This window comes from Hyperolius riggenbachi, chromosome 2 (genome assembly GCF_040937935.1).
Source record: "Hyperolius riggenbachi isolate aHypRig1 chromosome 2, aHypRig1.pri, whole genome shotgun sequence".
In the NCBI taxonomy this organism is placed as follows: domain Eukaryota; kingdom Metazoa; phylum Chordata; class Amphibia; order Anura; family Hyperoliidae; genus Hyperolius; species Hyperolius riggenbachi.
This window is the reverse complement of record NC_090647.1, coordinates 293,078,981-293,106,731: the sequence shown is the minus strand read 5'-3', so window position 1 is coordinate 293,106,731 and position 27,751 is coordinate 293,078,981. Positions and strand designations below refer to the sequence as shown.

The 27,751-nt window shown below is 44.4% G+C and overlaps 1 protein-coding gene across 3 annotated transcripts in view; it reads left to right on the top strand.

Annotated features, from left to right (window-relative positions):
- LOC137544349 (cell cycle control protein 50B-like) overlaps window positions 1-27,751 on the top strand; it is a 55,083-nt gene that overhangs the window by 13,400 nt on the left and 13,932 nt on the right. The window contains exons 1-5 of one of the 3 annotated variants that reach the window (XM_068265413.1): window positions 1,126-1,242; window positions 4,302-4,551; window positions 9,969-10,076; window positions 22,384-22,491; window positions 24,030-24,120. In XM_068265413.1, the coding sequence (XP_068121514.1) occupies window positions 4,339-4,551; window positions 9,969-10,076; window positions 22,384-22,491; window positions 24,030-24,120 (520 nt within the window). In that variant the 5' untranslated portion in view covers window positions 1,126-1,242; window positions 4,302-4,338. Of the gene's footprint in view, window positions 1-1,125; window positions 1,243-2,803; window positions 2,825-4,301; window positions 4,552-9,968; window positions 10,077-22,383; window positions 22,492-24,029; window positions 24,121-27,751 lie in introns of those variants that run through there. The other 2 variants (XM_068265415.1, XM_068265414.1) reach the window with 2 other exon arrangements.

Below are 27,751 nucleotides of genomic sequence, written 5' to 3'. Positions count from 1 at the left end.
TGCTGCATGCTGTGCGTTATACACGTTATTAACTGCGTTGGACTGTTTGCACATGCTCAGTAATGACTTGGAAGCATACTTTACATTGCCTGTATGCTCTACTGTATGCGACGATAATGGGGCATTAAGTTGCGTTGTGAGTTTTTGAGACGTTGCTTAGTTAGTTTGCGTTGCGACTTTAACGTCTCATCAAAACGTAACATCCCACTGTGTAAGTAGCCTTAAAATACAAAGTCTGCATGCAGTGAGTTAGAACAACCTGATCAGTTACTGTGAACAGCCCATAGAATTGTATGGGCAGTGAGTTGACATGCAGAATTATTCTGCGATGCAACAGAGCACTATGAACTAGCCCTTAAAGGGAAGGGCTGCAGAAATGTAAAAATAGAAAATCCACTTACCTGGGGCTTTCTCCAGCCGCCTGCATCCGACCTGTGCCCTCGCTGTAGCTCCTGGTCCCCTCTGGTGGAGATGCCGACTAGGTCCAGCATGTGTCATGCTGATGTTATCCGGACTGTACAGCGCAGGTGCAGAACTACTGCGCCTGCGCAGTACAGTCCGGATGATGTCAGTAGGACTCTGAGAGCCGCTCGCACAGGCGTGGTGGACATCCTGCGCTTGAGGGGACCCCGGGCCACTAGCGGTGTGCAGAGCTGCGGCGAGGGCACAGAATGGCTGGCAGGGGATGGAGGAAACCCCAGGTAAGTGATTTTTATTTTTTTTTATTTTAATTGAGCTCGGATGTATCCTTTTAAAACAGGAAATCGGGCAAACCATTAAATGCACAACTGATTACACGTATGTAAATTAGTTTCTTAAAGGATTTGTAATGCTGTTTAGCTGATCTTGTGAATCATAAACCTCAATTAGAATTCACATCCAGTCATGGCATTCCGCATTCCTGTGTTACTTACTTGCCCATTAAACTGTTTTGTGTCACGTTGCTGATACTCTGCCCAATACGTAGTACTGTATTGTGTGTTTGCATTTCATTATTCAGCTTCTGCTTTAACCCATAAAACCGAGGCATGTACTTCAGAGCTTGTAGAGCAACATATTTGTTTTGATGCCGGCTACCTGAGGGTGAAGTACTGGCAGTGTTTGGAATGTATGGGAGAGAAGAATATGAGGAAATGTGAATTTTATTCAAGCTCATTTCAAGTCAGTCAGTCACTGACCATCCTGCTTACCAGAGAGAGCAGGTGGCTGCAGTGGAGAAGGACTGATTGGATAAGCGTTAAGGTAGGTAAGGTGCTATACCTCAACTGTGCTTCTCTGCAAAAGGGTAGAGGAGTGGTCCCGGGAACGGTAGGGAAGGAAGTCCAAGCCTTCAACCGCTCTGTGAATTTCCATTATGAAAGTCAGTGGGAATGGTGCTCACACATGCTATTGAAGGATTGGAAGACAGCACCCAATTTTGGGGATGAAGAAAGATGGCTACAAACTTTATTAGGAGTGAGGGGAAAGTTGTGCTTACCACACGTCAGAGTGGAGTTCTTTTTACAGGCGGGGGGATGGTGGCTACCCTTTTTAGTGAGGGTGGAAGATAGGGGGCTATCAAGGCCGCGCTCACTATGGGGTGAGGAATGGTGGCCACACTTGCTATAAGGGAGATATGGAAAGTGTGTGTGTAGGGGGGATATTTTGTACCAGTAATTGTGCATTTAATTATGTCAACCGGAATTATGTGAAATATAAGTATAGTAAAAACTACATCTGCAACCAGTAACGACTACAGGATTTGGGAGGACTGCTTGTCACACACCCCCTAGTGGCCGAACCGCTTAATACTTTCCAATATATTTCAACACACAGACTATCCAAACTCGTGGATGCAAACAAAGGGCCTATTCTATTATAAACCTGTGATTAAAAACTGTTAAAGCACTCTGGTCTTACTACAAACCATACAATACTTCAGGGTAGTGAATCTTTAGAAAGGCTAGGATTCTTTCTGCTGTGAGGAAAGCAGGTATGTAGCTGAGAAAATGACATGAAGTCATTTATTGTATGTAATATAAATAAATACATATATACAGAATATTATTACAATTGGGGCCCAAGGGCCCCGATGCAGTCGCCACCTCTGCACCTCCTATTTTTATGCCACTGCTAAAAAGTTGGCCTTCACCACTGTGAGGACTGCCGGTGATTTGTGCTGGTTGGTTGAAACTGCTGGTTAGATGAGCTCTGGATAACTGGGACCCTACTGTGTATATAGCTCTCTCATGCGGTCTCTCTTTGTTTCTGTGTGTGTGTTTAAATTTTGTTTTCCCTATTTCTACTATTTTTCACTTGGCTGTTACAAGCTGCTTTGTGTAAATACAGCTTGTAAAATTTTTCTTTTATGTGGTTTTCACTTCATAATGCATAAAGCCATAAAATGTGACTATTGATTCTTTTGTATGCCCACAGTGTTAAAGGGCTTCTCCATTTTAGTGCGGAAATCTATAAAATCTACATTATCATCTACACAAGCTAATTTTATCTGCATGCTACATAGGCAAACACAGGGGGGGATTACAGCTGCCCAGAATTTCCCCCCTCAGAACGGGTTGGTGCAGTGTCTGGGGACAGGCACAAGTTGAGACACCAGAATATCTGCAGGCATCCTGCAGCTCACAGCATTGCCCCCTTCCTTTCCCTGCTACAGTTGACTTTGGATGAAGCAGCAGCGTGTGTACAGAGCATGGAGCAGCAGCGTGTGTACAGAGCATGGAGCAGCAGCGTGTGTACAGAGCATGGAGCAGCAGCGTGTGTACAGAGCATGGAACAGCAACTGGTGAACAGAGTATGGAGCAGTTCTGGAGAACTTAAGAGTCCGGTAGGAGCGCAGCTCGGTGCCCTGCTGTGTGAATGCTTTATGTTTCCCTTGATTTACAATGTCGGCTGTCATTATTATCTGTATCCAAACTGCTCTAGATCGATCCCGTTGTCGATCGGGAGCAGATCAGACATTTAGGAAATAATTGTCAGACCCTGTCAGTCAGACAGGAAATTGCATTGTGTACCCAGCATGATGCCCTACTATATTATTATTCTGTATTGTGCGTGCCCCCCTTCCCCCCCCCCCCCCATCCAGACAGGAAGTGCTAACCGTGATTTAGATAACAAGCAACCTAGCCCTCACACATTTGGCACAACTCATGTTAACTGACGGGACTGAATCAGGAAAGGTGTGGTTCAAGTAGTAATCAACTCTCCATTTCTCAGTCCATCCTAAACACTGGCATGCATATGGCCCTCGAGGCCTGAAGATTGACACCTCTGCTATAAGGCTATGTTAACAGTGGGTGTTGCATTGCATTCCCTGTAAAAGCAGGAATGCAACATAATGAGAAAGTAGAACCGCATGTTATGTGAGTGGTGTTTTACATACAGTGAAGCATACAGTCAATGAAAAGTATGCTTCACTGTTAACCTGTGTATTTTGCAGTTATGCAGTGCATTGGGATGCTGCAGTCTGTTAGATGGCAACGGCCGCACTGTGAAGGTCACATACGTCTTGCATCTGTGCGACTTTCTGCGTTATAATGCGGCTATTACGTTGCACCACTATGATTGTAGCCTAACTAGAAGGCAAAATACTACCTAGCCTTGACCTTATCCAAAAATCACTTGCTTTTTTGATATATACAGTATATTCTGGCGTATAAGACTGCTTTTGAGCCCTTGAAAATCTTTTGAAAAGTCAGGTGTCGTCTTATACGCCGGTTGTCATTGATGCCGGGTGATGCACACTATCCTGTTACCGGCTCTCAGATCTTGCTGCTGAGGACTGTAGTAAAGCGGTGCAGGCGCACATGTGCGAGATCTGAGAAGCAGAGAAAGGAGGTAAATGGGATACAAGGGTGGGCCACAAGGGTGAAAGAGGCTTGTTTTATGGGCACAGCATGATCTAGTCTTCCATACCGCTCTGATAAACCGAGCGACAGGGAGAGCTGACCAATCACCTATATACTGGGTACCACCTACAGTACAGCACTAGTATCTGTTCATACATAGCGCCAGTATATGATGATTTTTTTTTTTTATTTGGTGTGCGTTGGAAGAGGGGGTAGTCTTATACGGCGAGTATATCCCAAACTCTATATTTTAACTGGAAAAGTTGGGGGGTCGTCTTATACGCCCAGTCGTCTTATATGCTGGAATATACGGTATGTTTATTTAGCTCAGCACGAAGGGAAGCCAGTGGTTTTTGTGCTCATCTGTACTATGTCATTTCCCTTCATCTATTCATCCAGCTTATTGCCGCCAGCATTAAGATCCTCGAAATGAATCTCTGTGTAATCTTTTTATAGGCATCAAGTGTAAATTTAGGAGGTCATCTTGGAGAAAATGACTCCCGCTGCCAGAGACTACACCAACAAGCATGAGCCTCTGCCATCGCTGAGACCAGACAATACTGCCTTCACACAGCAGAGGCTACCTGCCTGGCAGCCACTGCTCTCTGCTAGCATCGTTTTGCCATTTTTCTTCATCGCAGGATTATCCTTTATAGGTGTCGGAATTGGATTATATTATTCCTCCAACAGCATTACAGAAACTGAGGTAAGGGGCAACTAAACTTTTATAGTTATTCGTAATAGTTCCTATTAGAATTTGTACTACAATGGATCATCCACAAGGGAGCCTAGGCCGTTACTAAGGTCATGCGGGGTGATCAGGGGCCTCGTGGTAGCCATGTCCCCAGCAGGGCCAGATTTGTACGCTTAACCGCCCAAGGCCACTGTCACCAGCCACACCCCTTCGGTATAAGTAGCGAGATAACCCCTCCCCCTTCCCTCCAGTATAGGTAGCCAGATGACCCCTTCACCTTCCCTCTAGTATAGGTAGCCTGATGACCCCCCAGTATAGGTAGCCATATGACCCCTCCCCCTAGTATAGATAGCCAGATGACCCGCCCCCCCGTCCCTCTAGTATAGGTAGGCTGATGACCCCCTCCCCCCTTTCTCTCTAGTATAGGTAGCCAGATGACTCCCTTAATCCCTCCTCCCTCCCCCCCCCCCCTTTTCAGTATAGGTAGCCAGCTCACCTTCACTCTGCAGCAGCCATTAGTGTTACTCATTTCTCCGCTCATCTCCAGTGCAGAAGCTTCCGCTTCCTTTCCGTCTCCAATGCTGTCCGAGTCCATAGCCAACGGCCCCAATGTATATATGCAGAGAGCAAGATGGCTGCTGCACAGGTGGCTAGCAGCAGAATACCGTGGTCAGGCACTCTCCTGATCTCCCTTCATTGCAGCATATGCAAACTTGCTCCAGTTTAGCCTGCTGCTTTGGTGCCCTTGCTCCTGTGGTAGCCTTGGCCTAAATCCAGCCCTGGTCCCCCCAGCCCCCCCCCCCCCCCTGCTGCCAGATCTGCCTTATGAACTGATAATTAATCATTTGCACCCCCAGACTGCTTTAGTAATGTCTTTATCCTTAAAGAGAACCTGAGCTAAAAATCAAAGAGTAAAAATAACCATACACAGGTCATACTTACCTCCTGTGTAGTCTACTCCTCAATCTTTCTCCTCTCATGCGTCCCATTTGTCCACTGTGATCAATGGAATTCTCCGTCCTCCATTTTGAAAATGACCATTACTCCAGAACAGCTTCCTGGTCAGCACACTGTTAAACTGTAATATCACCCACTTGAGCCATAGGAAAACATGGACATTACCTTGCACATTCAGTTGTAACTGACAGCTGCTGACATATAACTGACAGCAACTGGTATATTTCAGTTCTGACAAAATATTGTCAGAACTGGAAGGGATCACTCTAAGAAGAAAATGGTGAGCTTCTTAGAGGAACTGATGGTAAGGTTAGTATGTAATATTCATTTGCAGCTACATCATGTGTGTTTTTAGATACTTTTACTTGCTTCAGGTTCCCTTTAAGAATTTCTACAGAGGATCAACGGATTTAAACGCCAACGTGCATTATACAGTTCTGCATTTAAGCAATTAGATGTTCAATGCCTTAAAAAAAATGAATTGCTTGAACATCAATTAGGAACTCAGATGAAAATTGATCAGGAGAGGCATTGATCAGAAATAATTTTTATTGATCACATGCATTGATGCACATCCACAATGATTTCCATTATGCTGGGATTATCTGCCTAAAAATCAATTCATGACGTTCGACAAGATAAGGAACGTTTTATGTTGCACTTTTCTCCTGGCAGACTTTAAAGTGAATGGGAACTGCATTTGAACAAAAAAATGAAGCAAATACATACCTGAGGGAAGGCTCTGGTTCGTATAGAGCCTTCCGTCTCCTCTCTTGGGGCTTGATTCACAAAAGAGTGCTAACTGTTAGCACGGTCGTTTTCGCGTGAATTTTCGCATTGCGCACGATCGCGAATTTTTGCGCAATACGATAACGTTCGCGCGCAAACGCGAATTTTACCGCGAAATCGGTAACGTTCACGTTTGCGCGTGAAAAACTCGCGATCGCGCGCAATGCGAAAATTCGCGCAAAAACGGCCGTGCTAACAGTTAGCACTCTTTTGTGAATCAAGCCCATGGTGCCCTCTATCCTGTGCTGGCTCCCTCCCCCCGTTTCAATCCCCCACCAAAAGGGTATTTGGAAGTCTTCAGGAGCCGTGTCCTCCCGAAGACGTGCGGCTCCATACTGCACAGGCGTGAGCGTGCAAGAGAGCGTGCTTGCGCAGGTGCAGTACAGGGCCGCCCTTCTTCAGGAGCACTCGGGCTCCCTGAAGACTTCTAAAGCCTCCTTCGGCCGGGTAAAGCAGTATTTGACTAAATTAGTCAAATACTGCTACCGGCGAGCCAGCACTGGAACGAGGGGACCAGGAGAGGAGCCGGAAGGCTCTATAGGACCCAGAGCCCTCCCTCTCCTTGGGTAGTATCTGTCTTATTTTTTTAAAATGCGGTTCCCATTCACATTAAACACCAGAGCTGCGGCCACTAGGGCGCACTCAGTAAGCAGTCTTGCCCAAGGTCTCCTTACTAAAGAGGTGCTGGCTTAGGCCCAGTTCACATCTGCGTTTTTTTTTGCGGATTGGGCCGTACGGATCCGGCCATCAGGTATTCAAACAGTATTTCGAGGCTTAACCTGCCATTTGGTCAGTGCAAGTCTAGCATTGCCTTGCAACATGCCTGTCTCATCTGAGAATACAAAACAAAAAAATTTGTATCAGCTGTAACAAATACATGTTTTTTATTTAAAGGTTATTATGTTTAAAGGTTAATATGCTGTTAAGTATCTTTTAGAGCAGAGATGAGTTCTAAGTTCAGGTCCACTTTAAAATAGTCTTACTCACTGTGCGCTGCTAATCTGCTGTGCTGTTATTACATCGCTTGATTTCAGGTGTGTGATTCAGATACTACTGGTGCCAAAACAATCAGCAGGACTGCCAGGCACCTGGAATTGTTTAACCTCTTGAGGACCGCGGTGTTAAACCCCCCCTAGTGACCAGGCCATTTTATGTAAAATTGGCCACTGCAGCTTTAAGGCCAAGCTGCAGGGCCGCACAGCACACAAGTGATTTCCCCCCCCCCCCTTTTCTCCCCACCAACAGAGTTTTCTGTTGGTGGGGGTCTGATCGCTCCCCCATGTTTGTTTATTTATTTTTACAAATATTTTTGTTTTTCATTTAAAAAAAAAAATTCTTTAAAGATTTTCCCTCCCTTCCTGCCTCCCCACACCAGCCTCCCACAGCGATCAGCTGTTATAGGCTTCAGCCTATTACCGCGGATCGCTTCTAAATCCTCCAGGGGGACAGCCGTGATCGCAGCGCTGTACTGATGTAAACACGGCGTGTAACAGTCTGGAGACAGAAGGCGGAGCTCTGCTCCGCCCCTCAAGCAAGAGATGCTCGTGCAACCTGCGCTCCATCTCCTGCAAACTGCTGCCCCAGGATTTTACACAGTTAGGCGGTCCTGGGGCTGCCACCGCGGCCATGCCCATCGGCGTGACGCGGTCGGCAAGCAGTTAAAAGGAATAAACATTGCAGTCTCCATATATCTCTAGCATTAAGTTCCCTTTACGGAACTGCACATCAAGGGAGTGGGTTCCAATTAATAACTAACATTTACTATAAAGGTACATTTATCCTTTTAAGGATATAAAATGTATAGGCCCGTATCCTAGTAACTTTCCTGAGTTCACTCCAAGGAGTTATTTCCAGAACTTGCCAATAAAATACCTTCAAAGAGGAATTTTACTAAAATATAGTAGTAGGAGGAAAAATCAATGTATTGCAAAGTGAAAAGTTTAAAATGGAAGCTAAATCAAGAAATTATTGATCCTGGCTGTGTAGTTCATTCAGATAGCACCAACTACCATCCTACCTAATAAAACCCCTGTGTCTCGGTGTCCCATGTTCGTGTGTTTGTGTGTCCCTGCATCTGTGCTACTGCGCATGTGCCGTTGCTTGGACGGGAGCAGGGTGGGAGCACGTGGCAGGCGGGCCCGCGCATGCACGCTGACAGGTAACGGACCTAGAGCCCGTTATTAAACGGGCTAAGGTCCCTGGTTATCTATAAATGCACCTATTGTGATTGACTATGAGAGGGAACAACACTTGTCTATCATTTTTCTGCATCAGTTTTTCTGCTTGAGTTGTCAGAGGGCAGGAAGCGTTTTGCTACATTATGCATTTGTGCATTTTGAGTGGGTTTGCAAATTTTTTTTGCGTTTCGCACATGTGGTTTTCTTGCATTTTGCTTGCGTTTTAATGCGTTTGCATTTCGCACATAAAAAGTTGCATTTGCGTTTTTGTGCATTTTCTACGCATTTTTGATATGCGGTTTATGCTAATAACTAGGAGGTCAACAGGAAGCGGTAATACATTATCAGACTTGTTTGGGGGAAAAAAGCACTAAAAATGCACCAAAACACAATGGCTCTGCATCACAATTGACATTATAAAATATGCAGCAAATCCTGCGTTTTAAAAAAACTCACATTGCAGGATTCAAACATATATTTTTTTTAATTTTTTTTTGTATGCAGCCTATTGACTTGCATTATGTGCGTTTACGCCTAGCATAGCGTTTCTGCCTAGTGTGTTCTTACTCTGACAGTGCTGCATTGCTGTCAATTGTTTTTCTGCATGTGAAAAACACAGAATATGAAGCTGGTAGTAGGAACCTTATGGTGCGTACACACATGCGACTATAGTCGTTTGAAACGATCGTTCCCCGATCATTTCAAACGACGATCGTTACAAAAAAGTAGCCAACGACAATTAACTCCGACGCCCGAGAGAGCTCGTTGTAAACGAAAGTTCAGCCGTGGCGGATTTTTCTAAACGACGATTGTTTGAAAAAATAGTACATCGTTAGCAAACGGTCGTTCGTACTAGGCTGGACATGCGCACATCTCTGCAAATCTATATGACTGTACTTGCCGTGATGGAACGTTTGTTCAATGATTGTGTTATATAATGTGTCACATTAAACAATGATTGTAATTGTAACAGGATAGGATATTTTAAGTTTAGTTTAGTGCTGAATAAAAATGACATTAAACTTACAAGTTGGTACAGTATGCAAATTTGTAGTGTACAGTATGGAACGCTCGTTTTAATTACGTTACTTCCTTCAATCTACAGGCCATTCATTTAAACGTGTGTTCCGTTCTGAATAATTATGAGATCGTTCACAATATGTAAATTCGTATGTCATTTCCATATCGTTCGTTTTCAAACGATCTTATCGTTGTTCCCGTGTAAACCGTCTTTCAACGACCCTTTAATTATGTCTTATTAAACCATCGTTCGTCGTGTGATACGAACGATCGTTGTCGTATGTGTGTACGTAGCATTACGGCTAGATGTGCACAATCAGCTGTAAAACAGGCCAACACTATAATGTTCCAAAGCAAATTGCAGATAAAACCTATTATGCTCAACAATAAAGCTGAATTTTGCTCAGCCTTTTATTCAACTAAGTATTTCATCTGCATAGATTATGTATGATTTATATGCTATATAATTTAATTGTTTCTCCTTAGTGTGATTATACAGGTGCAAACCAGAGTAATCCCTGTTACAATTGTGCTAATAATGGAACAACACCGTGCACCTGCACTATCCCCTTCCAGTTGACTCAGTTGTTTGTGGTGAGTTATATGTTTAATATCTGTTTTGACATTTCATTGTATGCTGTTACATTTTCTGTATCTTCTTGTCATTTATCTGAAAACCAAATATGATTATCCAGGGCCTTTATTTTTAGATGAAATGGAGCCCCAGGCTCCCTGTAAATGCTAAGATGCCTGATGAATCTTTTGTGAATCTTTTGTGAACTTGGTGTAACCCATTGTGACCCCCACCCGATACTAGGTGGTCTTTGTATTAGGTAATCTTTGACTCCCACATCCCCGTGTAATGTAAACTTCCTGCCAGTGTTAGACATTCACAGCTGTTGATTTTAAATGGAAATGTAATTGTGATTAGTGCACCTAAACCAGAAGTAGGTTGATGCACAGTATGTCCACACATAGCAAATACATCCATACACAAGCAGGCTGTATACAGCCTTCCTTTTGAATCTCAAGAGATCATTTGTGTGTTTACCTTCCTCCCCCCCAGCCCCCCCCCCCCCCCCTTGCAGCTATCATCCACTGAAGAGTGACTGGCTGATTGTTTCTTCCTGCAGACCGCTCTGTGTCTGTAATTCCTCAGTGTCAGCACAGCCAGCTCAGAGGATGATTTATCCAGCTTGTAAAAGGCAGGCAGCTCTCTTCTCTCACTGACAAGAGAGCAGAGAGGCTGCCTAATCTAAATAACACACACAGGAGTGTGCATAGAGGGTCTTGGTGGGGGCGTGCATAACAGATCAACAACACTGAAGAGTTGGCAGCCTTCCAGAAACAGGGCGACAAATCAGACAGGAGAGAGCTAAGTTGATTTATTACAGAGATGGTGATAGTAGAAAGTGCTGCAGTAAGCCAGAGCACATTAGAATAGGTTTAGGAACTTGTAGGATAGTAGAAAAAAGGATGACATTTTTGTTATAGAGTCTCTTTAAGTAAAATAACAGCAGATGTATAGCCAGATTATGGTGGTTAACTGGATAGCATTCTCGCCATTGCAGTGCTAGTCTCAGGCCAGAATCCCAGACAGCACATTATCTGCATGGAGTCCATGTCCGTTGTGTTTGCCTAGATTTTTTTTTTTTTTCCTGGGGCTATCGTTTTTCTTCTAAACCCCCAAACACATAATGGCCTCAATTCACTAAGCTTTATCAAACACTTTATCAAACGTTTGATAATTTAGCTCGTGAGTAAAATCTAATTTTGAATTCACTAAAGTGTTATAGATTTATTGAATGTTTTATCGATAAAACGTTCAATAAATCTATAACACCTTAGTGAATTCAAAATTACATTTTACCCATGAGGTAAATTATCAAACGTTTGATAAAGTGTTTGGTAAAGCTTAGTGGATTGAGGACATAGTTCAATTTAGACTGTGGTAGAAACTAGATCATGAGGGATGTGAATCATTTGACTGTATACTGTAAAGTACTGCAGAAAATGTCAGTGTTATGCAAGTTTATATCTGTCATGTGCAAATATGGAGGGGGTGGTCAGAACACACCCTGAAAGGGAAAAAGAGGTGCCTTTTTCTTGGCTTAGAGTCTCCTTTGGCACATTAATCGTCTGAGGAAGTGGGGTAGTACTCACGAAACGCATTGCCAGTGCATATAATACAATCAATATTTATTAAAGACTTGTCTTCATTGAGGTAAGCCACCTCCCTTTTTTCCACTTTCTTTTACTGATTTTTAATTCCATTTTCTGTCATATCTTGGGTGCCTCTATTTCCTCCCTGTACATAATTGTCATCTTTCTTTTGTGAGTGCAAAATAATTTCAAACTACATGTAGCCACTAACTACTCTATGGGAAAGTTTCAACTATGATCAGCATTACATGGAGGTTTTACAATATTCTTTCTGGAACATGGGATCCCCTCAATATCAATATGATTTGTTGCTCACCTAAGAGTTGTAAAACAATATTTTTGCTGTAAATGTGGTATTCCTTCTTAGGAATTATACCTACTTAAGTTCCCTTTGTTTAAGTTTCAGTTGGTTTAATTTTTAACCATCTTATATTGCAGAACATATTTAATCAATATATGTGTATATATTTTTTTTTACATGGTGCATTTTTTTTGTCACGTAGCTATTAACAGACCTGGGCATGAAAAAACATCATTCCCCCCCCCCCCCCCCCCTCTCTAATTGGTTTTCATAGGGAATTTATGTGGTTAGTTTTTAATCAAGATGATACCATTTACTAGCTATCTTTAAAAGTTTAAAGGAGAACTGTAGTGAGAGGTATATGGAGGCTGCCATATTTATTTCCTTTTAAACAATAAAAGTTGCCTGGCAGCCCTGCTGATCTATTTGGCTGAAGAAGTGTCTGAATCACACCAGAAACAAGCATGCAGCTTATCTTGTCATATCTGTCAAAATTGTCAGAAAAACCTGATCTGCTGCATGCTTGTTCAAGATCTATGGCTGAAAGTATTAAGCTACGTACACACATGCGACAACGATCGTTCGTTGTGACCAACGAACGAACTTTTAATTGATGAAAGAACGACCTAAGTAAAGTTAGTTTTAAAAGGTGTGTAACGATCTGATCGTTAGAACGACGTTACATCACGTAAAAGCAACTATTGCGCTTGCGCATAAAAATGAAAAGTTCCATGGAGAAATAGTGAAATGCGCATGTCAAGCCTAGTACGAACGACCGTTTCCAACGATGTACTACTTTTGCAAACGATCGTCGTTGGGAAAAATCCGCCAAGCTAGATCGTTCGTTTTGAACGATCTAGCTCGTCCGTCGTTAGACTTAATGGTCGTTGGCTGCTTTTTTTCAAACGATCGTCGTTTGAAACGATCGGGGAACGATCGTTTCAAACTACTATAGTCGCATGTGTGTACGCACCTTCAGAGGTAGAGGATCAGCAGGACTGCCAGGCAACTGGTATTGCTTAAATGGAAATAAATATGTCAGCCTCCAAACACCTCTCACTACAGTCCTCCTTTATTGAAAGGTGTGTGTTTTTTCTTATGCTTAATCTTTATTTCCTTGTGCTTCCATGGCAGCACATTGGGTAGTTGGCCCGCCCCCACTACCCCATAGGACAAGTAAATATTTAAATTGCAAGGCCAGGAGAGGCTCGCTGTTGTTTTTTTTTTTTTTTTTTTCTATAGTCCTCACCTCATAGGACAGACCGACATCTCAAGCATGAAGCTGAGGCGGAAAATCTTCTAAGATCCCTACCTGCTACTTTGTAGCTTCCGCACAAAAATACTCCCCTTGTGCGTAGACCCCTGACAGTTTATTAATTAAGCTTATGTATAGTTCCCCGTTCTGCTGTTCTCAAGGGACTTGCGCAGGTTAAGGTGCTTATATGCACTAAAGTCTGTTTTGCTGATGCATGACCTTACCTGCAGCACACTTCTTTCTCACTCTAATAGAGTGACTTGGGCCAGTGGCCGTAATCCATTTTCCTCTACCTTCCCCACGCTGTTCCTTAGCGTGCGTTCCACCGCGCCATTACTTTAGCTTGCAACGCAGGTTGTGGCCGGTTCTTTCCGCTTCCGCCGGAAGTCCTGGTCTATTGCGTTTCATCGCGGATGCGTGCGATTGGTCGCATGAAATCAGAGCATGTGTCCTTCCGCTTAACCAAGCGGTGGAGTGCAGACGGCTCAGCGGAGCAGGAAATGGGCGGCGATGGTCTCCGCCTCTCTCCTGCACGCTCAGTATAAATCTGAGCGGCAGGAAGCCTCTCTGGCTGCTGTATAGGAGAGAGTGGCAGGAGATTACGCAGCCAAATTCAGCATCCGCAGGATTTCTGTAAGTAGTGGGAACTACTTACTCAGGCTTAAAGGCACTCTCCTCTTTCTATTTTTAAAACTTTTTTATTTCGCTCTTAGGGCTTTATTCTTATCTCATCATGGATACTACAGACACTGTTGCGCCCGCAATTGAACAGCGAAAAACTGATAGGTAGGTGACATATCAGGTGAGTATTAAAACGGGAGTGTAACGATTGTGGAACTTTTCCCGTGATCAGCGCACAACGCGTGCGCTGACACGGCGGAAATCCTCCACAAGCGTATAATTTGCAGGAACCCAGCAAAAGGAGCTACGCACCCGTAGAGGGAAAATTCCTGTTGGCAGATGGCGCTGGGGAGTGCAGAGGGACCAATCCTCTGTACCTCCACAAATGCCAGACAGGAATTGTACGAAACGCAGAACGCAATCGCAAGAGAGGCGATTGCGAATGAGAATAAGCAAAGGGACAGGTTGTATGTGTGTGCGCCAATCCAGTCGCCACCCCGCGACCGCACACACACAACAGCAGATATGAAATAGGAACGCGATCGCGAGAGGTGCGATCGCCAGACAAGACACAAGGCAGATCAGAACAGAATACGAGGCAGCAAAGGCACAGCAAATAATACAATGAGGAGATACGGAAAACAACAAACGCTAGCTAACCGCGAACACCGCACTTATTCGCAACAGTGCACGCGGTTATGCGCGGTCTCCACGTGATAAGCACAATAGAGACAAGCACGCCTAACTAACCATTAACAGACAAACATGAAACAGAGGACGCGAGCGCTTGCTTAACGGTTACCTCACCGAGCCTCCAGCAAGCGTAGCAGACAGACACACGAAAACAGGGACAAGCGAGAAATAGGATCCACAGCACTAGCGAAAAGTGGCTAGCGCGATCCAAGTACAGAGTAGCAGAACAGAAGGATCCCCAGCGCTAGCGAAAAGTAGCTAGTGCGATCCCAGGAGACAGAACAGAAGGATCCCCAGCGCTAGCGAAAAGTAGCTAGTGCGATCCCAGAAGACAAAACAGAAGGATCCCCAGCGCTAGCGAAAAGTAGCTAGTGCGATCCCAGGAGACAGAACAGAAGGATCCCCAGCGCTACCGAAAAGTAGCTAGCGCGATCCCAGGAGACAGAACAGAAGAGATAGCTGGTAGCAACCGCTGCACCAGCTATACTCCAAGAACAGAGATCAGAACCATTTCCTGTCGACCACCATAGGGACAGGACAATGGCAACAGGCAAGACAAGACAGAACAGGCAATACAGATAATACAATCCTAACTGCACTAGGGAAATCTGCCTAGCGCAGATTCAGGAATTACTCTAAGCTGATGTTCAAACAGAGAGCAAGGCTGACACACCACCAGGAGTGTTACATAGGACGAAATCCTTATGAACAGCCAAGCATTGTGGGAAAGACATAGTACTTATAGTACACGCCTCCAATGAATGTGGCCAGGCAATTTGCATGACAACGTATGCAAATTCCTCTGCAAGCACAAGCTGCAAAACTGACAGAAGCTCTTCTTTCCAGAGTCCTGCAGCATGCAAACCTACACAATGGTCAAAAGGCTGGCTGCCTGCATCACAGGGAGTCAGGAACATTAGTCTAAATGACTATTAATTCCTTTCTAGCCCCAGAAGACAACCAGAGCAACAGCAAGAACAACATTCTTCAAAAAGCTCTAAGAAGAAGTAAAAATACAAAGATTCAACATCTAAGCATCACAGTGGTCAAGCAGCCCACTCTTCCACACACACTTCTAGGAGAAGATCACCATCTTATTACAGATCTTATGATTCACGCTACTATCGTAGTAGGAGCAGATCACCAAGACGGAGGCAAAGATCACCAGAGCGTCCACGAGGATGTTGGGCTTGTGGACATTCGGTTATGCAAGGAAAATTGGTCTGTGCCAAGTGTTTTGCAGACATGGTAGGGGAGCCGGAACAATCATCTCTAGATGTATCGGAACTTATTAAGAAGGCAGTGCAGGAATCAATGTACTCATACATCTCGAGCCTTCCTAAGCATACCGCACCTGAAGCTCCAACGGAACCTGGTCCATCTTCTCAAACGAATCCTTCAGTTGATGAAGAAATTAGTGTCGTTTTTGATCTTTCCCTAGTTCAGCCTTTCATCAAGTCTGTGAGGGAAGCTATCAACTGGCAAGCAGAAGAGGATACTGAAACGCCTGAGTCTTCTCAGAATAAGCGCAGACGTTATTATGAACACCTCAACAAACCTAAAGAAACCTTTCCTTATATGCTGGAAATTGAGGAAATCTTCAATGAAGAGTGGAGTAATGTAGACAAGAAGCCACCTCTGGCGAACCGTCTTTCAAAACTATCCATTGACGGAGGAAGAATCTTGTCTGTTGGATTACGCTCGGTCGATTGACGCTTCTTTAATGTGCCTGGCTCGTCATATGACTTTACCCCTCGAAGACTCAGTATCATTCATAGATCCACTCAATAGGAAAATGGACTTAGATCTGAAAAAAACGTACGTGTTAGCCGGAGGATCTTGTAGACCGGCAATTGCCCTAACCGCTGTGGGTAAGGCAATCAGAGCATGGACTGATCCTATGGAAATTCCCTAAGGTTGGATGTCGATAGAGAAATAATAATTTCTGCTTTAGACAACTTCAAATTGTCAGCAGACTTTATAGGGGAGGCCGCCTTCGATGTCATCCGGTGTGCTGCCAGAGCAATGTTATCCTCAGTTACAGCAAAGCGAGCATTGTGGCTAAAGTCATGGTCTGCAGATACTAATTCAAGACAAACCTGGTGCAAAATTCCATATGATGGGAAGTCCGTTTTTAGCGAAAAAATGGATACGGCAATTAAGAAGAGGGTGACGGGCGGAAAGTCCGGGCTCATTCCCCAAGAGCGACGTCCAGCAAGACAATCATCCATGAATACCCAGCAAAACAGATTCAAAAATATGAAATCTTATCGACCTGGAAGAAGTTTTAAGAAAAACTGGAGGAGTTCTCAATCTTCTCTTCAGAGGTTAACCAAACAAAAAGCTGCAACTAATACACAGAATCAGAAAGTCTTTTTGACAACTCGCCTGTCCAGATTGTCCCGGTGGGAGCAAGATTGAGACTATTCACCAACATTTGGGAGTCGAAAATTGGGTAATAAAAACCATATCCACAGGAAATTTCTGGACATTCAAAAAAGCTCCTTCTTACAGTTTTGTGCCGACAACAATTCCACAATCCAGAGAAAAACAGGAAATCTCATTCTCTTATCTCAAAGACTTAATTCTGAAACAGGCTATATCTCAGGTACCTTCACAAGAGAGAGGCCAGGGGTTCTACTCCTCGCTATTCCTAGTGAAGAAGAAAACCAGAAAATTACGACCTGTACTAGATTTGAAGACTAAACCGATTCATAGATGTAAAAAGCTTCAAGATGGAATCCCTCCAGACCATAATACAGGCCATCTTTCCCGGGGACTGAATGTTATCAGTGGACCTCGAGGATGCGTATCTGCACATTTCCATCCAAGCAGACCTACAGAAGTTTCTCAGGTTCTAAGTGGGAGACATTCATTACCTGGACAACATTCTCTTGTTCGCAGACAATCTCATAATGATCATTCAACATCGCAAGATTCTACTTCAAACACTTGCTCAGTTTGGATGGCTAGTCAACGACAAGAAAAGTCAATTAGAACCGACTCAGGATCTGGTTTTTCCTTGGTGCCCGATTTCAGAACGAATCAGAACTCTGTCTCAGTACCACCAGAGAAGATCCCAGTCATTCAGAGCCGAGTTCTCGATACAATCTTGAACAAACAAATGTCTGCCAGATCATGTCTAAGACTGCTAGGGACCCTGTCAGCCACCATCCCGATGCATCTTTGGGCGCACTGGCACATCCGGGGATTTCAGTCAGGATTTCTAAACCAGTGGAACAGGTCGGACATGAATATCCAACCACAGGTTCAACTCCTAGAGGATTCCCCTATTGTTATAACTTCAGATGCTAGCAACAGAGGTTGGGGTGCTGTCTGCATGGAGCAAGTAGCCCAAGGCATGTGGGGAGAAGAAACGTCAGAGCTTCCAGCGAACCTTCTAGAGTTGAAAGCAGTTTTCTTTGCTCTTCTACATTTTATGCCCCTTCTGGTCAACAAAAATTGTCTTCTACGTATAGACAACAAGACAGCAGTAAGCTATATCCAGAAGCAGGGGGGAACCCGGAACACTTCCTTTCTGAAAGTGACCAGTCAAATCTTCAAATTAGATTAGATGAACTTATGGTCTTTAAAAGTAGTGTACATACCGGGAGCACTGAATGTGGAGGCAGACTACCTCAGTCGTACGACTCTAGACAACAACAAATGGTCCCTCAACCAGAGGACATTGAACTGGATCTGTCAGAGATAGGGTCACCCGGAAAGCGATCTAATGGCATCTCGTCAGAATGTGAAGTGCAGGAGATACCTTGCGAGAAATCCTTACAGGGAAGCGGAAGCCGTAGATGCTCTAACATCTCAATGGAACTTCTCAGTGGGGTATGTCTTTCCCCAGGTACCAATGATTTTTCAAAGTGTTGAAGAGACTCACTACAGAGAGGGTGACACTTCTGGCAGTTCTTCCGTACTGGCCTCGCCGGCCATGGTTTCCCCTTCTACAACGTCTAGCAGTGGAGCAGCCAGTCCAGTTGCAGATAGAGAAGGAACTACTCTCTCAGGGACCAATCCTACACCCAGATCTGAGCCGTCTGTCTATCGATATGGAAGTTGAAAGGAGGAAGCTTCAACTTCTAGGGTGTTCATCGGAGGTGATTTAACACTCTTCTTCAGGCCAGGACGCCCTCCACGAACCTGACTTATAAAAAAGTATGGGATAAATTCTCTGACTTTGCAAAATCAGCTTCCTTTGCAAAATCAGCTTCCTTTGATCCTCTCCAGCCTCAACATTCACAAATTCTAGCTTTTCTTCAGTCTGGTTTTGACAAGGGGCTAGGGTATCACGCCCTCAAAGTGCAGATCTCTGCCTTATCTTCCCTCACAGACCATCGTTGGGCTTATAATCTATTGGTAAAGCAATTTCTCCAAGTGATATTGAAGTTGAGACCACCAAGAAAATCAATCTTTCCCAAATGGGATCTTCCTTTGGTCTTAAACTATCTGGCGGGAATATCCTTTTGAGCCCCTAGAGGACTGTACACTATTGAACCTTACTTTAAAAACTATTTTTCTGGTTGCAATAACCTCTGCCCGCAGGGTTTCTGAGTTGCAAGCTCTTAGTTGCAAGCAACCTTACACTGTTTTCTTTCATGACAGAGTTCAGCTGCAACCCGTAGACTCCTTCCTGCCTAAAGTCTCATCAACATTCCACCTAAATCAGGAATGGTCCTTACCAACTTTCTGTAGGGAGGATTCTCAAGACTTGCATACGCTGGACGTGGCCCATTCACTCAAAACGTACCTGTCTGCCACAGAGAGTTTCATGAAAACTGACATGGCCGTTTCTACGGCCGTGCGGGGCGTGCCGCCGCCCGGGGCGCTGCTGGGAGGGGGGCGCTGTGATGGAGGGGGGATCCGCAGCCGCGGGGAGGGCAGCCCGACCTCTACCTCCCTTCCTCTCCCCGGGCCGCCCTCCGTGCGATCCCCCCTCGGACTGCAGAGTAATGCGCAGGGAAGCGCTGTGCATAACTACTCACCTCGCTGGCTCCAAGCGCTGCTCTCTCGCCGCCAGTCTCCTCTCTCTGCCTACACGCTGATACACACACTCGCTGCTAAACAGGAAGCAGCGTGTGTGTGTATCAGCGTGTAGGCAGAGAGAGGAGACTGGCGGCGAGAGAGCAGCGCTTGGAGCCAGCGAGGTGAGTAGTTATGCACAGCGCTTCCCTGCGCATTACTCTGCAGTCCGAGGGGGGATCGCACGGAGGGCGGCCCAGGGAGAGGAAGGGAGGGAGAGGTCGGGCTGCCCTCCCCGCGGCTGCGGCTCCCCCCTCCATCATGGGGGGCACCTACCTAACCTATACTGGGGCAGCTACCTAACTAACCTGTCCTGGGGGGCACCTACCAATCTAACCTATACTGGGGGGCACCTACCTAATCTAACCTATCCTGGGGGCACCTACCTATCTAACCTATCCTGGGGGGCACCTACCTAATCTAACCTATACTGGGGGGCACCTACCTAATCTAACCTATACTGGGGGGCACCTACCTAATCTAACCTATACTGGGGGGCACCTACCTAATCTAACCTATACTGGGGGGCACCTACCTAATCTATACTGGGGCAGCTACCTATCTAACCTATATTGGGGGGCACCTACCTATCTAACCTGGGGGGCAGCTACCTAATCTAACCTATACCGAGGGCACCTACCTATCTAACCTATACTGGGGGGCACCTACCTATCTTGCCTATACTGGGGCACCTACCTAATCTAACCTATACTGGGGGGCACCTACCTAATCTAACCTATACTGGGGGGCACCTTCCTAGCCTATACTGGGGGGCAGCTACCTATCTAACCTATAGTGGGAGCATTAACTTATCTAACCTGTATTGGGGGCACCTACCTACCTACCTAGCTAGTCTATACAGGTGACAACTATACTGGCTACCTATATTGGAGGCACCTACCTAACTAACCTATACAGGGGACATCTACCTATCTAACCTATGCTGGGGGCAACTATTCTGGCTACCTATATTAGAGGCACCCACCTAGCTAACCTGTACTGGGGGCACCTAACTATCTACCGGGGACGCCTGCCTATCTAACCTATACTGTGGGCAACTATACTGGCTACCTATACTGGAGGCACCTACCTGGCTAACCTATACCGGAGGCAACTATATTGGCTCACCTATGCCTGGCTACCTATACTGGGGGGACCTATAGCTGGCTACCTATACTGGGGTACCTATTCTGGGGGAATCTATACTGAGTGCAACTAGACCTGGCTAACCTACACTGCGGGCACCCATACCTTGCTTCGGGGAAAGGGGGGGCAATTTTTACACCCTCGCCCTGGGTGCATTTTAGCCTAGAAACTGCACTGAAAACTGATCACCTGTTCATAATACCAGCAGGATATAGGAAAGGTCAGCGTGCCTCCACTCGTACCATAGCTTCTTGGCTGGTGAAGACAATACAAGCTGCTTATCGGGCTGTCAGTTTACCACCGCCTGAGGAAATAAGGGCGCACTCAACACGTGGTGTTTCAGCGTCCTGGGCAGCATTTGCTAAAGTCTCCCCTTTGAAAATCTGTCAGGCGGCGAATTGAAGTTCCTTAAATATGTTTATATCTCATTACAAAGTCGATGTTTCATTGTCCACATCCGTGGAATTCGGGAGAGCTGTCATCTCCTCTTCTTTTGCTTCTGTGAAATAAAATTCTTTTTGTTCAGCATGAGATGTCTCCCTCCCTTGTTTACGTTCTTGTTAGGTCCCAACGTGCTGCCATGGAAGCATAAGGAAAGCGGAAAATTGTATACTTACCTGACGGTAATTTTCCTTTCCTGATGCGTCCATGGCAGCACATGGGATCCCACCCTTCTATTCGGTGATTGTTATAGTTACAAGACAGCGAGCCTCTCCTGGCCTTGCAATTTAAATATTTACTTGTCTTATGGGGTAGTGGGGGCGGGCCAACTACCCAATTTTTTGCCATGGACGCATCAGGAAAGGAAAATTACCGTCTGGTAAGTATACAATTTTCCACTATATTGACCAAAGAAAATCAGACAAACCTTTTGACTTAAAGATTTTGAGTTAGGGTTTTGCTGATAGGGTTTTCTTTGTAAAATACCAGTTTTTCACAGTACCGTATCTATATAAAACATTTTTAATATTCAGCAAGAAAAAATGTATTGCAAATAAGCGAGAAAAATAGTTAAATTGGGATGAAACTCAAATTTCATTTCTGGTCTGAACCATTAAACACAGCATAAAACTAATAGGAAAAAAACATAGTTTTGGAAGAGTTAATACTCAACTCTACTTTACTCATAAGCTAATAGATTAGATTGTCATTGACCTATCATCTTAAGGCCCATACACACGTCGGATTTTAGCGAACGACCCGTCGTTTGAACGTTCCGTCGTTCGGACGTTTTTGCGTCAAATCCGACGTGTGTACAGACTATCGTTCGAGTGATAAGACTGGTTACCAACGATCCGCCGGGCGGATCGCTGGTAACCAGTCTTATCACCCGAACGATAGTCTGTACACACGTCGGATTTGACGCGAAAACGTCCGAATGACGGAACGTTCAAACGACGGGTCGTTCGCTAAAATCCGACGTGTGTATGGGCCTTTATGGTGCATACACCCCTCTTGACTTGTGTTGTCTGTCGATCAGAATCTAATCCCCCTTGAGCAACATTGCTGGGCCAGCCAGCCAGCTAGCTAACTACAAAGCTGATGACACGTTCTGTTGCTAGTGGCATAGGCATGTGTAGAAGCCTTTACAGGTAGAAAGAAGAATGGTTCAGGCTAGAGAATTTTAGGTGAGTTTTAGGAGCCCCTCGGTGCAACTTCACCACTGTCTGCTTGTTTCTCATTTTTCCTAGGGACCAGTTTTTATGTATTATGAACTATCAAACTTCTATCAGAATCACTACCGCTATATGATTTCCAGAGATGATAAGCAATTGAGCGGATTTCTTGACAGTCTAAAGGTAAGCACTCTTGGCTGCGTTAATCCTGATATCCTATTTATATTTATTTTCCCTATGTTCACACAGATTGTTTTATCTTTGACTAGTAGACCTAAACCCATTTAAAAACGGCTCTAGGTCTGTTTGTGGCGCACGTGCACCAGCCGCACACCCGGCTGCCGCTCGGCTCCTTGGCCCCGTCCCCCTCCTCCTGTCTCTGTGAGGCTGGGTCCGTGCTGTGCACATGCGCAGTAGCAAAAAGCACGGACCAGCTACACAGAGACAGCACACGCAGGGACATTGGTTTTATTATATAGGATAATCTGTCTCTGATAATCAATACTGAGAAGCCCAGCAGCACAACCACAACACTGACTTTTCTCTGCTTCCTGTCTGCAGTTGCGATGTGCAAATCAACAATCTCAAACACACTGTGCAAAATAATGTAAAATCATCCAACTGAGCTTTTCTTTTCCATGCGCTACCTTTAAAACAATCTGCAGACTAATGAATCAAAATGAGGGTCTGTCACCCTATGCACGTTGGACAGCTTGGGTTTATATTTCAAGGGCTGCTGCAGTCTCGCTATGCACCAGTCTCAGCCGCACTAAACCAGGGGAAGGGGAACAGCTGTTCCATTATTATCCATCCGGGTGAGCTGTCTTCCTTGAATCTGCTCTCTGTCTCTCCCCTCATAGTTGGAGGGGGAGAACTTGGAGCAGAGCCTGCATGGAGACTCGAGGAGGACAGCACTACACAAGATGGAGTGTTTATGAAACAGTTGATCTGCTGTCCGCTGACATTTTTTTCTGCTTCTGGGCCGGCTCCGCCCCTTACATACAGCCCTCAATCATGTTATTCAGGCTGCTGCAGGGTAGGGCCGGCCCGGAACACCACGTGTGTCGGTGCTTGATACGCGGTGGTGATACCCAGTGGCAGAAAACCGTGATGTCATCCTGAGCACAGCCAAGCTCATATGTGACTCTATGGCAGGGGTGATTCTTCACCGCTGGTACCGTGTGTTACTAAGTGCCTGCAGTTGACAGCCAGTGGACTCACCACCTACAGCTTCCCATGTGAAAGGGGTCTAAGGGCTTGTGTAGATGGACCTCTGAATTATTTATGTGTAGATGAAAATATATATCTATATATATATATATATATATCTATCTATATCTATATCTATATCTATATCTATATCTATATCTATATCTATATCTATATCTATATCTATATCTATATCTATATCTATATCTATATCTATATCTATATATATATATATATATATATATATATATATATATATATATTTATAATTATATTTATTACACCTTCACTGAGATATAAAGAGGATTATATGTGAACCACAGGCTGAAACCATAAGTGTACGGTATATGATGATGTCCATTGTTCGACCACTAGCAGATTTATCCTTTCTGCTTAGTTGTGCAATATATATATTTCTGTAATTATTATTACAGAAATATTGTAGAAACCAGGAGAATATTAAGATGAATGCTATTGCTATACTACTTTAATTATTGTTTTGTCATTTGTAGAATCCTGCTACTGAATGTGCACCGTATAGAGTGGATTCCAAGAATTTGTCAATTGCTCCATGTGGTGCTATAGCTAACAGCATGTTTAATGGTAAGCTGTTCTTAATAATATTTAAAGCAATTCTGAAGCCATCATTTTTGGATTTTACTACAGAGGGAAGTCTCTGGACGCTCCAGAGGCTTCCCTGATTCTCATGGATCCCACCACTGCTTGCCAGCACCCTCTTCCTCTGGCCACATTCCCTCCATGTATGAGCATGGCTTCCAGTAGGGTTTGCACCGACGCAGTAGCATGGAGCAACTCGGGCATGGAAGAAAAGGCTTTCTGCAAGCAGCTCTGTGCTACTGCGCAGGTGCCAACCATACTTTGTGTGTGCGCTTGTTCATAGAGTGGAGAGCGGTCACAAGAACCATATTCAACATTATTGTTGAATATTTCTTAAAGGGTCCCAGCACAGGAACAGAGAGGTGTAAGAAGATCAAGGAAGCCTATGGACTATCTACCGGCTTACCTCTACTGAGGTATCAATTTTATTTTTTACTTTAGGTACAATTTAATGTAGCCTAGTCTGTAATTCTATACAACAATCCTGGCCTTTTCATATGTCTGTACTTCTGCTGGTTGCTACATTGAAGTACATTATGATACCGCAAAATTTCTGTTCTTTATGCACAGTCATAAAAATGTAAATTAACCAAAAATCTTTCTTGACCATGGCACACTTCCTATACAAATTTCACATCCTCCTTGCTATGCAATTGATTTTTATATAATCTCTTTAGAATGTAATGTAGTATCTCCCTTCAGGATGCTATGAAAACTGTTTTTAGGAAATAGAATCTACTCCCCAGGAATTCAAATAGATTCTAGGAAAAAAAAAACCTATTTCATCAAGTTCTCCACCAGGGGCAAATATAGGGATAATGAAAGTATGAAAAAGGTATGAATGAATAGGTTGGCACACTGAGAAAGGGGAACACAGGGTGCAATAGATGGCTTAGATCAGGGCTCAGGAACCTGTTTGGCTGAGAGCCATAAACGCCACATACTTTAAAATGTAATTCTGTGAGAGCCATACAATCTGGGGCGTTTCAAACTGGGGCAGTGCGCATGCGCAGCAGAGGGCTCACGTCCCTGTTGCCATGGTGATGTGTATACAGTTGATCCGCCAGGCAGCAGAATGTGTCAAACTTGTCTTTAGCTTCTCTTGGGTTTCAGCAACATCAGAAATTTCCATGAGAGCCAGATAGGAGTAACACTGACAAACAGCTTGTACAATTAGCTAGCTGACTTGGGGGTTGATTCACTTTGTAGGACAAGATCCCCGAACTTTGGCCCAATAGGCTGCCTGTCAAGTCACAGGCAGCCTTTTGGGCCAATCAAAGTGTGGGGATCTCGTCCTACAACGTCACTGGACCTGACAGGGTCCAGAGTGGGACAATTGGAGCAGCTGTTGGTTTTGGGGGTAGTGTGAGTAAGTTAGTAGAGCATTCTACAGTAGTAGCATGCACTATTTTGAAAATTTTACGTGCGCTGCCACACTAAGCTGCGCTGCTTGAGCAGTGCAGCTTAGTGAATCAACTCCTACAGATTTGTCTGTGAGCCAGATATAGCCATCAAAAGAACCACATCTGGCTCCCGAGTCATAGGTTCCCTACCCCTGGCTTAGATGGTGGTAAGGAGACATCAGTTCTAAGTAAGGTTGAGGGGCAGCAGCAATGATCTAGTGAAAATTATGTGTGGTTGGCCTTTGTACTGAACAACAGTTGCATTGTAAGCCTGGTACACATGAGGATTGGCAGCCAACCTTTTGGACAGCATGTTTCCCAATCCATGATCTTTTAGAAAACCAGAAACACTCCGTACACGCAATGGCTCTTCCAATCAACCGTATGATTCAAACAAGTGACCGTAATTTCCTATATACATTTTTGGGATGTGTGTACATAGAGCAACATGTGCAGAATGGGTTAGTAGTTACCAGCTGTTCCTAAACCAGTTGAGACAGAATTTGCTTCCAGTCATGGGATGATGCAGTCATTTTGATGGGATCATTCATTTGTCAGTTAGTTGTGAACATGTTAGTTGGCAAACAATGCCAACTATTTTTAAATGGAAAAAAAATTGCTGTTTTCATATTCCTCTTTAGGTTTCTGTTAAAGCAGAACCCCAAAATGCATTCAATAAAGTATACCTTAACTTACATACAGACTGGTGACAGCGCTCATGGATGCATTCGCTTGCAAACCTACCGGGGCAATGCACAGCCCTCTGGACTAAATACACGCCATGAATGCAAAGCAGATGCATATTGTGTGCTAATTCTAATCTAAAGCTTTGTGAATAATTGTGAATCAGTGAATGCAGCTAGCCACTAGTATACACACATTCAATTCATACAGCAAAAGGAATGGCAGCGCTTTCAGAAACTCATACCTGAATGTTTTAATAGTATAAAATGTGCAGAGCTCCAATACTCCTGGACTAAAGTACACACCAACACTCATTGCAGGCACACAAAAAAATGGGGGAACATAACTTCAGTGAGGGGTGAACCTACACCTGAATGAGTTATCTGCCACAATGTGCAAAGCTCCAATGACCACTGGACTAGAATACACACCTAGCTTCACTTCAGGCAAAGGGGGGTGTTAGCTTCAGAGATAATATGTGCACAAATTATGCTTACTAGACTTCCCCACGGCTGTGACGGACCCCCTTGGGGAAGACCTAACACAACAACGCCTCTACTTTCTGAGAAAACTAAGGAGCGCTAACCTCCCACAGAAGATGCTGGTTAATTTCTACAGATGCACTAAAGAAAGCGTTCTGACCAATTGCATGACGGCCTGGTACAACAGCTGCATGAAGGCTACTAGAGAAGCCCTGCAGCGAGTTGTTAAAACAGCAGAAGCCATTATTGGCACTAAACTACCATCACTGGAACTTTTGTATAATACTCGCAGCGTGAGAAGGGCCAAAAACATTATCAAGGACAACACTCACCCTGGAAATGCCTTGTTTGAGCTCCTTCCATCAGGTAAACGTTTTAGATCAATCTGCACACACACAAAAAGACAGCTTTTTCCCATCCGCCATAAACTTGATGAACTCTGAATTCTCTCTGAAATAATTAACACTGTGTACAAATTGTTTAAACATCTGTAATACCTGGCATACGTGTATAATTTCTTCTCTTCCTTGTTACTATCACTATGTTCCCTATATGCACCGTGGGGTGTCATGAAAAGTAATTTCGTTGTGTTACACAATGACAATAAAGTGAATTGAATTGAATAAACCTAACGCTTATCTAGCGATAAAAACACATTTCCAGTGCAGCTAATCAGACAAATGGTATACACATTTGATAAAACATACATACAGACTGGTGACCGCGCTCATGGATGCATTCGCTTGCAAACCTACAGGGGCAATGCACAGCCCCTCTGGACTAAATACACGCCCTGAATGCAAAGCAGATGCAAATTGTGTGCTAATTCTAATCTAAAGCTTTGTGAATAATTGTGAATTGGTGAATTCAGCTAGCCACTAGTATACAGATGCAAATTGTGTGCTAATTCTAATCTAAAGCTTTGTGAATCCTTAAATGCAGCTAGCCACTAGTATACACACATTCAATTCATACAGCAAAAGGAATGGCAGCGCTTTCAGAAACTCATACCTGAATGGTGTGTATTTTAGTCCAGGAGTATTGGAG